This window comes from Pteropus vampyrus, unplaced genomic scaffold (assembly GCF_000151845.1).
Source record: "Pteropus vampyrus isolate Shadow unplaced genomic scaffold, Pvam_2.0 Scaffold107, whole genome shotgun sequence".
In the NCBI taxonomy this organism is placed as follows: Eukaryota; Metazoa; Chordata; class Mammalia; order Chiroptera; family Pteropodidae; genus Pteropus; species Pteropus vampyrus.
The window spans coordinates 672,271-686,705 of NW_011888888.1; the positions used below are offsets into that span (position 1 = coordinate 672,271).

Here is a 14,435-nt window from a genome sequence, read left to right on the forward strand (position 1 = left end):
AGGCACTCAGCTACCTCAGAGATATGTATACAGAAATTTCTTGAATTACTAAGAAGTATTTCAAATAAACTCTGTCATCTCAATGCAGCAATGCTCTTCCAATTCTTCTAATATGTATGTGTGTGTGTATATATATACATGTATACATGTATTTATATACGTATATATACATATGTGTGTATATACATACGTATATATACGTATATAAATACGCATATATATATACACACATACATATATACACACATACGTATATATACGTATATAAATACGCATATATATATACACACATACATATATACGTATATAAATATACAGTTTTAAAGTTAAAGCATCTTGAAAGCATAGTTCTGCAAACTGAAATTTATCACGTTATCAAAATCTGAATCATCTGAATCATCTTGAAAAGTGTCCTAAAATATTCTTAAAAGAACTTTTTATTTTTCCATTCCAACGAAAAATCTCATCTCTATTTCTGCACTGAGGCATTGATCTGCTGCAATCCCCACTTGATTCATTAGATTCAACTTGTGGAATTTATGATCACAGCCTTAGGGGCATTTACCCATTTCCTTTAGATTTCCTCTGGGATAGGAAGAAAAATTGAGATGATGCCCTTGCAAATCATTATCTTACAGATGCCTCCAAACTCTGTTTTCCAGTCAGGGTCCTGTGTCCAGGGGAAGTGCTGATAGTGCTTTGTATTTGTCATTCACTTAACAAGAATTCACTGAGTATTTGCTGTGTGTCCAGCATTGTCTTGAGCTAACCTTAACTATGAAAACACAAAAAACTGAGAAAACAAAACATTTTTACAGTGCTTAGTGGTATGGTGGGAGGCTCTGGATGAATATGTAGCATGAAACCTCTAGAGAATGACTAGATTGTTATAAGCAGAGATGGGCATGTGTACAGGTCTCTGTGGTGGCAGAGCCTAACTAGCTCTTGCGGGTACAGCAATTCAGGGAGGCCTTTAAGAAAGAGAAGAATCCCTGAAGAATCCCAGCCAACAAGGTGAGTCACTGGAAAGAACAAAGATTTTCCAGGTGAAGATGCAGACTTAGAGGATGGGCATGTGAGCGCCCTCCTAGAGCAGGACTGCCCACAGTAGCTATGAGCAATGTCAGATAAAATTGAGTTTGTCTGAAGAGTTAATCTACATTGGCTGGGGTTTTTTTAAAAAAAAACTTATTTAAGAGGCAATAGAGGTCAGCAAAATGGCCTCTTTCTCTCTGGAGCTATAAAGTAATATATGCTTGTTCACTATAGCCCAGCTCTTTCTTCAGATTAATAGAATTCATCAGCAAAATGAAGATTAAAGATAAAGCATTTAAAAACATATGCCATGAAGAGCAATTTGGCTTGAGTGATGAGTAACTATTGCAGAGATATTTGTAATAGCATGTAACCAAGTGTTAAACTGGTATGATGCAGGCATTTCATGCCAAGAGAGGATTTGGGGGAGGTGATCTGAGGACTCAATCAGTGGAAAAGATGACCTAGAAGGAAATGGAGTATCACCAATAAACTATGCTTTCAGTGAAGCCAGTAACAAAAATATATATCCATATGTTTATTAGTTTGTTATTATTGAACTGGCTAGAATCTATTATTTGTCTATAATTTATAGAATTAGTACCTTTTTTCTTTGGTTTTACTTATGAGTATCATAAAGATTTGGGGTTTTGTGTGTGTTTCTTTTTTACTGCTTTGTTCGTTTTTAATCATCTTAAAACAGAGAGCTCATTAAATCATTAATGTTTTATCTTTACAGATTAAGATATGAAAACAATCTTAAGCCTGAGTTCTCTTATGTACTGTATATGCTCTGAGATAAATGAGAGCTATTCATTTTGTATGAGTGTATTTTGAAAAATAAAAATTAGAAAATTACGAAAGTTAGAGGTACTCTTATTGCTGAATGGAAAGACTGCTTTGTGAAAAAAGATATCTGGCATTATTTTTCCTCAAATAGATATAATGATGAAAATGCAACTTGTAAGCTGTATTATATTGCCTTCAAAAAGAAAGCAGGTTTTTCCTTCAAGCCTAATTTATAAACTTCTTAATTACTTAGAACTTGATTCAGTAGAGAAACTGTCCCTCAACTCTTTTAGAACAGCTAATTCAGAGGGAGAATTTGAGCCATATCTTCGTATGAATTATTGTTCACTTCCTCTATGAACTTACTGAAATATATTTCTAAATCTCATTTTTATTCAAGAGTCATTCTCCTTGATAAGTAAAGAGGATCTTGTGGAATTTATTATGAAATAGTGAAAACCATTTCTGGAAACATGGAAATCTCCAAGTATGTGACTAACAAAATCTCTGGTGACTTGAGCTCAAAATAAATATAAATAAAAACAATTTTAGAAAATTTTAATGGTAAAATTAGTATAATACATATATTTTGTAAGGTTAAATATATGTTTTATTTGAGTATAAGATTATTGGACATAAAAGATGTTAAAATAAGATTTCCTTATGATTTGATTTTTGGATCCTCAAAGATCTATATTAACACAAAATTGAAATATTTATATATGGAACATTTTTGTGTTATCTAAATTTAGTGAGTAAAGGTTTGGAAGTGATTATAATTCAGGTTATCCTGTTTCTTCATCCTGAAGTTGACCTATTCCTTTTCAGGGAATGTATATTTTAAAAGACCAGTGTAAATGAATACGTACATATATGTGTGTATTTCAAATCCACTTCACCTCAAACTAAGTCTTATTTTAGGTAATAAAAGAGAATATTCTGAAATATTGTAAGCATAAGGTTCTGATAAGTAGTTATCTTTACATGAATTCAAATACAGTTTGAAAGTAGATACTATGCCCTTTCCCTTTTGAAATATTTAATTCATTATCTCACACTTTGATGGGGCTTAAAAACTAAATTTCAGTAATTCATTTGTAAATATGTTCCACTAATATTTATTGAAGGCTGTTCTAATAGAAGGGACATAACAGCAAACCGCAAGATGAGAAGTTGATCATTGATGTACACTAAATGATCTCTCAACAATGAAAACTCATCCCATTGTCCTAGTCTGATATCTCTGAATTGCCACTTTCTCCGTATGTATGTATGTATGTATGTATGTATGTATGTATGTATGTATGTATGTATTGCTTTAATTTTTTATTATTTTTATTAGTATTTTTATGATGACATTGGTTAACGAAATCCAATAAGTTTTAGCTGTACACTTTAACAATAAGGCATATATATATTTACTTTATGGTACATACCTCACTCTGCTTTGATTTATACACTGTCCATTTCTGCACATCACTTTCATCCTTTATAGCTTAGATTTTTCCTTGGGGGCTAAAGAGTATACAAGTATCCCTCTTTGTTTATAGGGCAGAACTTTGCTCATAACTAGAACTAAATAAATATGAACTGAATTTAATTAAATTCATAGATTAGGAAAGGGATTTAGTGATGTTCCACATTGGTGCTCAGTAATATACCCATTGTTGACTGCTGAGGCAAGGATTATGCTGAATGAACTACATGGGCCATATTAGAACTTGATCTGAGCTGGCAGTTTTCACTTTATCAGTCAAGGACTCTTGATCAAGTCTTTTATCAGAGAGATCTTTAGAACATGACATATAACTATGTAACTATATATAGATATAGATATACAGATATATATATATAATACACACCTACATCCACCGTGTGGAAAAGCAAAACCTAAGGCACGAAGATACTGACCAGCCTTCAAGAAGTTTATTATCAGATAGGTGGGGGGAAAAGTTCGCATGTGAAAAAAAGACAAGATAGGCTAATTAGAGGATGCAGATAAAAGGGGAGAATGAGAGCACAGTCTGCTGAAAAATCCAGGAAAGAAGAAGGTCCAGAGACAGGACTTCACCATTTGGGAGACTGACAAGAGCAGGCATGGCACCATCCCAGAGGGTCAGCATCACAGAGAAGGTTAGAGGTATGGCACCCTGCAGGGAGATAAGGCAGGGACCATTCCAGGCCCCAAGACCAAGGTCAGAGCCAGAACAGCAACAAGAATAGTCCTGCTAAGTCTCCAGATTGCTGAGGAGTAGGGAGGGGCGGTACTTAACACCTGCTGCCTAAGGTGGGAATTGGTCCTAGAAAATGGCCAAGCATGAACACTGGGGTTAGGTTACATGGCCCTAGCCCTGGGTAAAGGAGGGCTGCTTGGCAGAGACCGTGGCAAAGCCTGCCCATTTTGCATTTTTCTTCCTTGTGTTTCTCCCGACTAGGCACTGATGAAAGTTCTGTGCTGTGGGCTTGGGAGGAGACTTGCACAGGGTTGGGTGCCTGAAAGTGGTTGAAAGTGACATGCATTCCATAAATTGGAAGAGAATTGGTTCCTTTCTCCCTTATAATAGGAGTGACAGTGAAAAGGAAGGAATACAAATATTTCAAACGTGAGGGAATGGGGATAGGACTGAAAGGGAGAAAGGTACAAAAGGGGAGGAGGACAGCTGTTCATTTTATATCCTGTGGTCATCGTCCATCTGGCATAAACTGGAAGAAGTCACCTAATGAGGTTTGGGAATTTTGGTCAAGGAAGTGACTAAAGGGGCAAAATATTAAGTACAATAAATCACATACTGTCACATTTATTCAGAAAGAAAGGTTTGCAGATCCAATAACCTGTTTATTAATTAAGTCAAAACAGATATTTTTACCAGTAGCCTCATGTTAAAAATAAACAAATATATGTCAGAGGTAAAGAAGTTTTGCTTTTAAAACCCAGCTCTTTCTCTACGTTTTATGAAAGAGGTCTTTCAAGTTTAAAGGAAGCATGTTTTTAGTGTAAGTACAGAATACTTTTGAGGACTTTTACTGTTCCCCTTTATTTGACCTCTCTTAACCTTAATATCAGTTTTTAGTAAATGCTTAAAATGGAAATTTCACTTGCATATAGTGATTATTCTTACAACACTGTGCTTGAAATATGTTTCTTCAGTTAAAAGTATGCTAAATTTTCCCCAAGAGTATTTTTTGGTGGACAAAACAGAGGTATTGACATAAACTCTAGATTCCCATATTCTAATAATTGATTAATTGATCTTTTGAGAGAACTAAAGATATTGGACATGTTGATTTCTCTAAACTGACAATTTTCATTAATAAAATAATGTGTATCTAAACTTCAGTCTTCATACTTTACCAAAATTGAATTCATTTGCTCTTGACAGATCCAAGAGTAATTTGCGGATTTCCTCTCGTGCGGAATGGAACTGTTCTTAATTAAAGTCATATCTGTGGGCTCCTTTCAGTCACAATTCCCATCCCTGTCATTTGGGACTGAGAAGCCCCAGGATGCTTCCTGCCAGAGCTGCCACAAAGCATTATCCGATACAGTAACCATTTATTCCTTCCCTGCTTCTTACTCATGTATCAGACTACTGCCCTTTTGGCTACAGCTCCTGAACTTCAAGTCATGAGCTGCTGCTGTCTTTGTACATGCCCAAGCCAGGTGAATTGAGCCTGTCTTTTTGTAAGAGCCTGAAACAGCCCTGAGTAGCAGGATGTATGGGCGCGGTCAGAGATGGTACAACAGCTAAGAGAATGCCTAAGAGGAGCTGGGGGAGACTGTTGGCTCAGCTGAGAACGGCATTCCCTGTTTAGCCATTCCTCATGCATTTATTTCACCCGTGCTTTGAGAACTGGTAAAGTAGCCTATGTGGAACCAAACTCTCATCTTCCCAGGTAGATTTTTTTCCCCTTTTCCTTGAACTCTACATTTCAAATTACTTCATGGATAACTAATATACAGGAAGGTAATAAGTAACAAAAACAATTTGCTACCAAGAGTATCAGGCAAGAAGCTAGCTCACTACTAGAGTACACACTTGATTACATTTTTAAAAAAATTTACAAACTAATGGAACAAATTTGTGTAGCTACGCCACATTACAAAACATTAGGCACTGATACACAAAACCTTATAAATTTTAGGTGTTTGTACTAGGAAAAGAATTAAAATGAACATGAAAACTAAGAAACATATTAAACCAGTTATCCTAGAAATTACAGTATTGTAAGCTTAAATTTAGGTGCTGTTCATCAGGTAGTACTTCTGTACTTGCCATATTATCAAAATGTTGCTCTCCTCATAGTAGATTATTTTAAAGCCTTGGGCTAATACCCTTAGTATTTTTCTGGCAAACTCAATAACAAAGGAAATAAAAAATCTAAGTGTACTATAATCATTATTCTACATATTATTGTTACTGAAAAATAAACATGCACAGCTGCCTTCAATGAAATATTTGAACAGAATTTTGTAAAACTATTAAAATATTGATCATCTGTATTATAACAGTCCATGACTTCCACCAAATTTTGAAGAAGAATTGCATCACTTCTTGGCCTTTTGGCTAAGATCAAGTGTTGAAGTAGAATTGCAAAATAACAAATACGCTTTTACTGTGTTTCTTGATGCCTTTGGGTACAATAAGATTATTTTCTCCCTAGTGAATAGTAAGTACTATCCTCAAAAATCACTCTTAGTAAGAAAAGGATGAATAATTGCCATAACTGCTTATTATTCCAATATCTTCAAGTTGCTCATCACCTTCACAATACAGAATGAGGCAAGTCTCTTTCTTGAATACCCTAGCCTGTGGTAACATGTAACATTCCCTGGGAGTGATAGGGTCTAGCTTTTTAAAAGCTTCTCTAAAAGTTTCCCATTGATCTTTCTCTCTTTCCATTCACTACAACCTCGAGTTAATGGTCCTGTTCTCCATTTACCTACCTTGTAAAGGTGCAAGGATGTGTTGATCTTGCTAAGATTTACAACAGTTATAGAAAGGAGTTCTAAGTACCCAGATTACATCCATTTCATAATTTTATGATCATTCTATATCAAATGCTATTGTTTACATGCAGCTTCTGGAGCCCTGCTTGTCTCTGAGGTCTGAGATTTGAGTGATGGCAGTGGCAGCACATGTGCTGCCAGAATCCTCAGCAGGGGTCTGCCCAGACACTCCTCCAGCCGCCGTCAGTATTTGTGGGTCCTGCTCCACATCTAGAGGCATGATTTCAGGCAGTACTTTTCCTCATCTATAAATTCTGCTAGATCAGTTCTCTCCTCCTTCTGTGGCCCTGTGGAACATTTTAAAAGACAGCTTGTTCTTCAGGCAGAGCTTTGAGAAAAGAGGCTGCTCCAGGCAACGACTGCCAAACCCCCAGGAGGACAGTAGCTCCTTCTATTGTTTCTGCTCTGATTTACTTTGAAAAGTCCTGGGCTCTGTGGAGAAGGGCATAACCAAATAAAAATAAAACTACCCAGGCCTTGGGAGACTAAAACTATGGATATGATTTATCCTTCTACTATGAAAGTAAAAAGAAATAGAGAGGGCTACTGAAGATACAGGCTCACAATCCCTAATCTATAATTTCCATATTACAAAAAAACTCAGAAAAACCACAAACCTATTTTTTTTCATTTACGTGATGGCAAAGCCCGACATGACCTGAATTCATTTGGCAGTAAGAGCTGACTTGAAATGATTTAAGGCAATTCATAATATTTATTTATACCACTTATGTGACTCTTAATACATTTCACTGCAGAAATATTGATGTGTTTGGTTATAGAGTATTGCCCCAGACTTTGCTGAGAATGTTGCATAATATATGATATATGTGCCATATTACCTTTATGAAATTTTTAAATTAATTAAGTAAATAATTATTTTACCTCTGATATTTATCTTACCTCAAAGGATTATGGACCTGTATGGCTATTGTTCTGAGGAAGGGGATAAGTCTTAAATCTTTAATACAAGATATTATTAATATTTCTGTTTTTTAAATGGCCTTGATTTTATACCAAATCAGGCTCTTCTTTAAGTTGTTTTTATGATAACCACCCAAGAAGGATGGGGGGAAAAGGAAGAAGTTTATTTGTGAATTTTAGAAGCTTCCTGCCTAGCAGGTATTTGTAATCTCCATACATATGTATTATGTTAATGGGCTATTGCACAATGAACAGATTTTCAAAGTGCTTATTATGGGCTTCATTGATTTGCACATTATTGCTACTTGTTCATGTGCTTGTGTATTCTTGGCATTATAAACTGTAACAGCTCTTTAAGATTCTCCCAGCCAGCACTGTGCAGAAGCACTCCAGTTATCAAGTCCCAGAAGTTACAGGTTCTCTCTGACTTTTGTTGAGCCCCTGAGGTTCATGAGGGTCAACGTAGTTTTCGTTCAGGTTCATCCCCAACATATACAAAAATGAATGACATTTCTCTAGTATAAGCAAACAGTTACTTAAAAGTCATTTCATCAATGTTAATCCAGTTGTAATGTGATCATTTCCTTTTAAGAACATTTTAATTGAGCCATATCTGCCTTAACTAAGAGAGAAGGAAATTATAACTTCTTATTTTCTTTGTAATGTTGTCCTGCATTAAAATACATTTACCGCTTGAATGTGCCATGCTAAGCAAAGTGGAAAACAAACTGCGTAATTTGGACTTGTGATTGAAGACATTTGTGAACGCAGGGACACACACACAGTACATGCTCTGAACAAGGGTGGGTTTGGGTTTTGTGAGTTCGCATTTGGAGCTTATACAATTTGGCTAACAGCCAGGGTCTCTAGGGGGAAAAAAACACAAAATTACACATTCAAGATTAGGTACACTCTAAATATTTAGAGTGAAAAAAAAATCACAACAAATTACAGATTTTTAGAAGCTGACAATACCACAAACATCACAAAATCCAGAAATATAGCATAACATCTTTGTTAACTAAACCGAAATACCTTGTAAGACTTTTTTTCTTACAAATTTTGGCTGCATTTTCTTAAATCACCTGTCATAAGGTAATTTTATAACATTTCCTATAGAGAAAATAGAAAGATAATTCCGCTTCTAGCTTGGTGGGTCAGAGTTTTGTTTTTGTTTTTTAAATAACATTATACCTTTAGAACTCCTTAATGATAATGTTACTTAAATATTGAGTATCATTATCAACTTGAATGATCTCTATAATATTTCTTTCATATATGAACTATAAGATTTCAGGTCATTTTAACTTTTCTTGTGCAGTGACTAGTCTTAACTACTCTTTGAATTGACGTCACTCATTAAAGTTTTTCACCCTTGTCCTTGAGTCAGAGGTGCATCAGCGTAGTGGGTGGTAAGTGTTCCTGGAAGCTCTTTGTACCCTGAGAATGACTACACTACTCAACAGAAGGGACCTGCAAAACTACATTACCATATCCCACTAACCCAAAATAATGTTATTTCAAACTTAACTTTGGCTGGATCTCAAAAATACCTCTCCAATGCTACTTAACATGAAGGGAACACAGTGAGGGAGTAGTCAGAATCAAGACAGTGGTGTTAACCAGTTGTAAATGTCATAAAACATAGTCTTTTGGACACATTGCTGGACCTCCTCCCAGAGCTTGGAAGGTGCTTTTACAAGGGAGGGGCCCTGAAGCTTCAGATTCGTCAGCTTCAGGGTAAATCCGTGTCTGTCTATACTGTCCACTGTAAACACTAGCATTTTAGAGTTAAGCGTTACATTCGTGTATGTTATATTGACACATATGTGTTTACATTGTGATAAATGTCATTTCCATACTTCTATCATACCCTCTTCCAAGTTGCCTCATCTTTCCCTTCCGAACACCAATCACTCCCATCACATTCCCTTTATTTTACACTGTTGCTTTTGCCTATCGCTGTAGTCATATGTAGAGATTTCTATATACTGCTGCAGCTAGTGTTCTCATTCCCAGTAAGTAATAGTGATTAATGGAAAAATAATACTTTTTTCAATGTAGATATTTTAAGCCATGGATTTTTTTTTTTTTTACATTCAGAATATTGTACAGCATGTTTACATGCCTTTATGACTCATTTTTTTTGACAAACAACTTTTGTTGTGAGTACAAATAGGGAAGGGAAAAGAGCACTGGGTTGGGAGTAAGGCCATTTAGTTCTTTCTCTGCCAGTTGACCTTGCCTCATAATCTTGGGTAAGTGATGGAGCCTCTCTGGGCCCCTGGAAACTCATTGTGAGGGTATTCCTCTTCATGATCTGTTAAGTGTCTTCCCACTGTGGTCTTAAATCCTAGAACTGGGTGACAAGAATGAACTAGGAGTTAATCAGGAATACATTTGGTCTGCAAATATAGTTATGATTTTGTCTGTTTTAGTTAAGGCAGCCCCCACAAGAAATATCAAAGTAGTTGCCATATTTTTATTCAACCAAATGAAGTTAATTTATACTTACAGCTTGTTCCACCACCACAGAAAGATATTAAATAGAGGAACAGAAATGCAGCATCAGCTGAACTCTGTAATTTGTTACCCAAACAACATTCAGCACGAGAGATTGAATGTGTTGCCATCAGACTCTTCCTAGAAGAGCATCTATCGCTACAGTCGTGAACAGAGGCTATAGGTCACCCCCGTCTCTTTATCCTGCCGAAAAGAAGAATACAAAAGAGATGATGATGATGATGATAATGAGATAATAAATAGTTGTGGTAATAGTAGTAGTAGTAGTAGTAATGGTATCATCATATTTCCAAAAGATTCACTTCCTAGAGTTTAACTATTTTCTAGATGTCATTCATTCATTCATTCATTCAACAACTCTTCACTGAGCTCCTTTTCTGTGTGAAGCAGCTCTCAAGGCACTGGGGAGACAGGATTAGTGAAACAAAATCTTTGCATTGGAGATGCTAACATTTTGGTGGGAGAGGGCAACCATCAAACAAACGACTATATCCGGGAGTAATAAATGCAATGAAGAAAATGAATCAGGGGTCAGCAAGTGAGGGGTAGCATTTTATCGAAGGTAGCCAGGAGAGGCCTCTGAGGATGTAAACATTGAACAGAGGTCTGAATTGTGTAAAAGAGTTACCTTGGCAGAAGGAACAGCCAACACAAGAGTCATGAGGACCTATTGTGTCAACACAAGAGCCTTATGTAGATGTCAGTACTAAATAATGTTTTACTTCTTAAGTGGGAATGACTGTTTTTCCTGAATGACAGCCAAAGAGAAGTGGGACTGAATCACAAGAAAGTAACTACGCTTTTTTAAAAAAATATATTTATTTAAATCAGTTTCAAGTATATAGTACATTGGTTAGACATCTATATAGTTCATAAAATGATCTGCTTTTGAGTTTACATGTACCTCTCATATAAGAAATATATTTATTAATTGGTTTACTCATTGATTAATTAGTTGACAGAGCAATCATCTTGGCCTGACTTCCTCTAACAAAAGTTATGAAGTCTAGTACCCACCTAACACAATATTATGGACTGTATTCCGTATTCTGTACTTTACATCCCATGACTATTTTATGACTACCAATTTGTACTTCTTAATCCCTTCACCTTTTTTACCCAGCCTCCCAATCTCCCTCCCACCTGGCAATCCTCAATTTGTTCTCTGTATCTGTAAGTTTGTTTCTGTTTTGTTTGTTCATTTATTTGTTCTTTAGATGCCCATGCCCTGTCCAAGTGTAGCTAAGTCGCTGAGAAAAAAGTGAGTCACTTGCCAGGTGCCTTTTTCTTTTATGGGTGCATAATCGACTTAATCTCATAACGTTGAGATGGTAGCGCAAGAAAATAGAAGTCATGTTTGTTATCAAGGTCATAGCTGGACACATTTTCATTTTGATGTTTATCAGCTTACCTTCACTCTTAATTTGTAAACAATTTGCAAGGAATTGCATTCTGTGAGGAACATCTTTGGTTATCATTTGTCCTATCTTTTCCTTTTTCAGGGATTCACCTTATACATTTACTTTTAAGTGCTTATGGCATATACAACATAAAGGAAGCATATAAATACCATTTAAATTCTTTAGGCTAATTTTAAATTTCTTTTGAAATAACAGATTGTCTGTCAGACCTTATTTCTGTTTATGTTGAAATTTGTCCCACATAATCCTGGCTGTTTCCATTTCCAGCCCCACAGTTTGATACTTATTTTAAGCAGCTGCTTATGAAAGGTAGAATTTAGCAATGATCAAAATGGCATAAGGTGGGTTTCTGTTTGAGCTCTGGGTAGCTTTTCTTTGAATGCCTTTTCTTTCATGCATTTTGACCTATATTTTGGCTATAAGAATAAATCTGGGAAATCTGTTTGGCCTTTTAGCACATTGCCAGCTTTGGTGATTGCAAGCTAACTGGTGTTGGACTAAATACCACTGAAATAAAATAAATGAGTCTGATTAAAGCCTGGAACTCCTGAGTGCTACAAATGTAAAAACTGTCAACAGATGCCATTTGTTGAAAACCAGGCTCCTTTAGCAGATGGCTGTAGGGTGAACATAAATTGCACTCTTTTTTTTCTTTTGGTTCATTTGTTTTTAATATAGTATTAAAAATCCTGCTGTTCAGTTACAGTAAACTTCTGGCATATGCTCCATGGCTGTTTGGGTAATCCTGAGAGGATCTTTGAAATTACAGATATACTACGTTTTATTATATTAACTGATCGAACATGTAGAAACATTCTTATCAGAGTTTTAAAACTTTCTTTGTTGTTCATATTTTTAATACTGAAAATAATAATGAGAAATAATCACCAAATAGTCACAATGGGATAGAATGTCCTTCTCTTAAATCTTTAATGTTGGGCTGTAATAAAATAATATCAATCATATCTTCAGTAGTTCTCATTCATTTAGTACTTGAATTTTCTTTTTAATATTTTAGTTTCTCATTTACTCTCATCATTTAAATAAAACATACACAAAAGAAGGGTGTTTTTATTTCTCATTCAATTTAATGACCTATATATCATTTAATGCAATCACTACTAATTGATATTAACTTGCAAAAATCATGATGCATTTTAATCATTTTATAATATTTAGATGTTTCTTGGCATAGCACTTAAATGATTATTTTATAATTTAAGAAATCTACAATTTACCTTGTTTGCCTGTTTTATGATTCCCAAAATTATTTATCAAATAATATTTATCAGAACAGATTACAAGAAATTCTAACATAGTTAGAAGAATTAGGAAATAATGAGATAAATATCTAAATGAGTAGAAAATTAAAGTATTTATCAAGAAGGATAATATGTAATTACACTGTTTTTTAACTTTGCAACATTGCTATTTACAGGTTCAGGTTCATGTCGCTTTAGTTATTCAGACCCTAACATCATCGTGTCATATGCCAAGAATAATACCACAGACTGGATTCAGCTTGAGAAAATTAGGTTTGTTATAATTTAAAGTATTTTCATAAGTTCTAATATAGGTGGATTTTTACCTTTCTATTTGCCGTCTTCATCTACCTGACTTAATTCTTCATGGTTAAGAGTACTCTGGTTGTTAGTAACGTTGAATTACATGGATACTTATATTATGATCTGCCCTGTTTTAAGAAGTACCGTTAAAAATGTCATTTGCCATTTGGAACTTCCATTGTCAATAGCAGCTATAACAAACTATTTTTGGTCAAAGCATATTTGGAATAATAACCTTTATGATGGAATCCTCCAGAAAATATCCCCCATCTCTCTAGGTGACCTGGCTATGGCTTGGTTTATAGGCCTAGGAATATGTCAGATTACCAACTAAATTTTCCAATCTGTGATAATAGTGAGTTCATAGCCACTGGGTCTTTTGCATCTAATCTCTAATTCTGTCATTTCCTTCTAAATGCCCTAAAGCTAATTCTAAAATTCTATTATCGTAATTATGCTACAGCTTATAATCATTTATTATATTTTCTGTATTTTTTTTTAAATCCATCAATTAGAAGGTGAGGTAGAATGTTTGAAGAAGCTCATTCAAGTTGAAGATTTGGTTAAATTAGGAATACTCAAATTATGTTTACTACTTATGCATAGGTTAAAACAAAACAAAATTAATAATGGATCCTTAAGTATGGTAAGATATTAGAAGAAAAAAATACCTTTAACTTTTATAAAGTAGTTATTCTAATTGGTTTCGTTCTTAGTATAGCTCAAATAGAACATTTTCTATCGGTTTGTAGTTTTCCTTTTCACATGCTGTTTTCCTTACCATATTTCTATGTTGAAAGAATTGGGTTTTATTTAGGGGGGAGAATAAATATTAGGTTCTTAGTCGTTAATACAAAACCAATCTGTTCAAAGTTTCTAGTATTTCAAATTTTTTAAAGAATTGTTACAAATCTAAGTTTTAGTCTAATCGAAAAATGAGAAAAGTTATTCTAACTCATGGATTTTAATAAATTGCTTTCCTCTGCAGCAGGATAACATATAATTTATAGATCCTTGGTACAAGCCAAGCTCTGACATGCTATACCAATTATATAACAAAACATTTTGCTATTTTAAAAATGTTTTCATATTAAATACATACATAAATGGCTTTAAGCAAGACAGCATAAATATTGGGAATTTTACCCACACCTCCATTTTTTCTCTGTC

General features: G+C 34.7%; 1 protein-coding gene across 2 annotated transcripts in view; it reads left to right on the forward strand.

Annotated features, from left to right (window-relative positions):
- The window catches only part of RELN (reelin), a 482,573-nt gene that overhangs the window by 253,698 nt on the left and 214,440 nt on the right, over positions 1-14,435 (forward strand). For both annotated transcript variants that reach the window (XM_011365192.1, XM_011365193.1), the window contains exon 9: positions 13,139-13,235. In XM_011365192.1, coding sequence (XP_011363494.1) covers positions 13,139-13,235 — 97 coding nt within the window. The remainder of the gene's footprint in view (positions 1-13,138; positions 13,236-14,435) is intronic.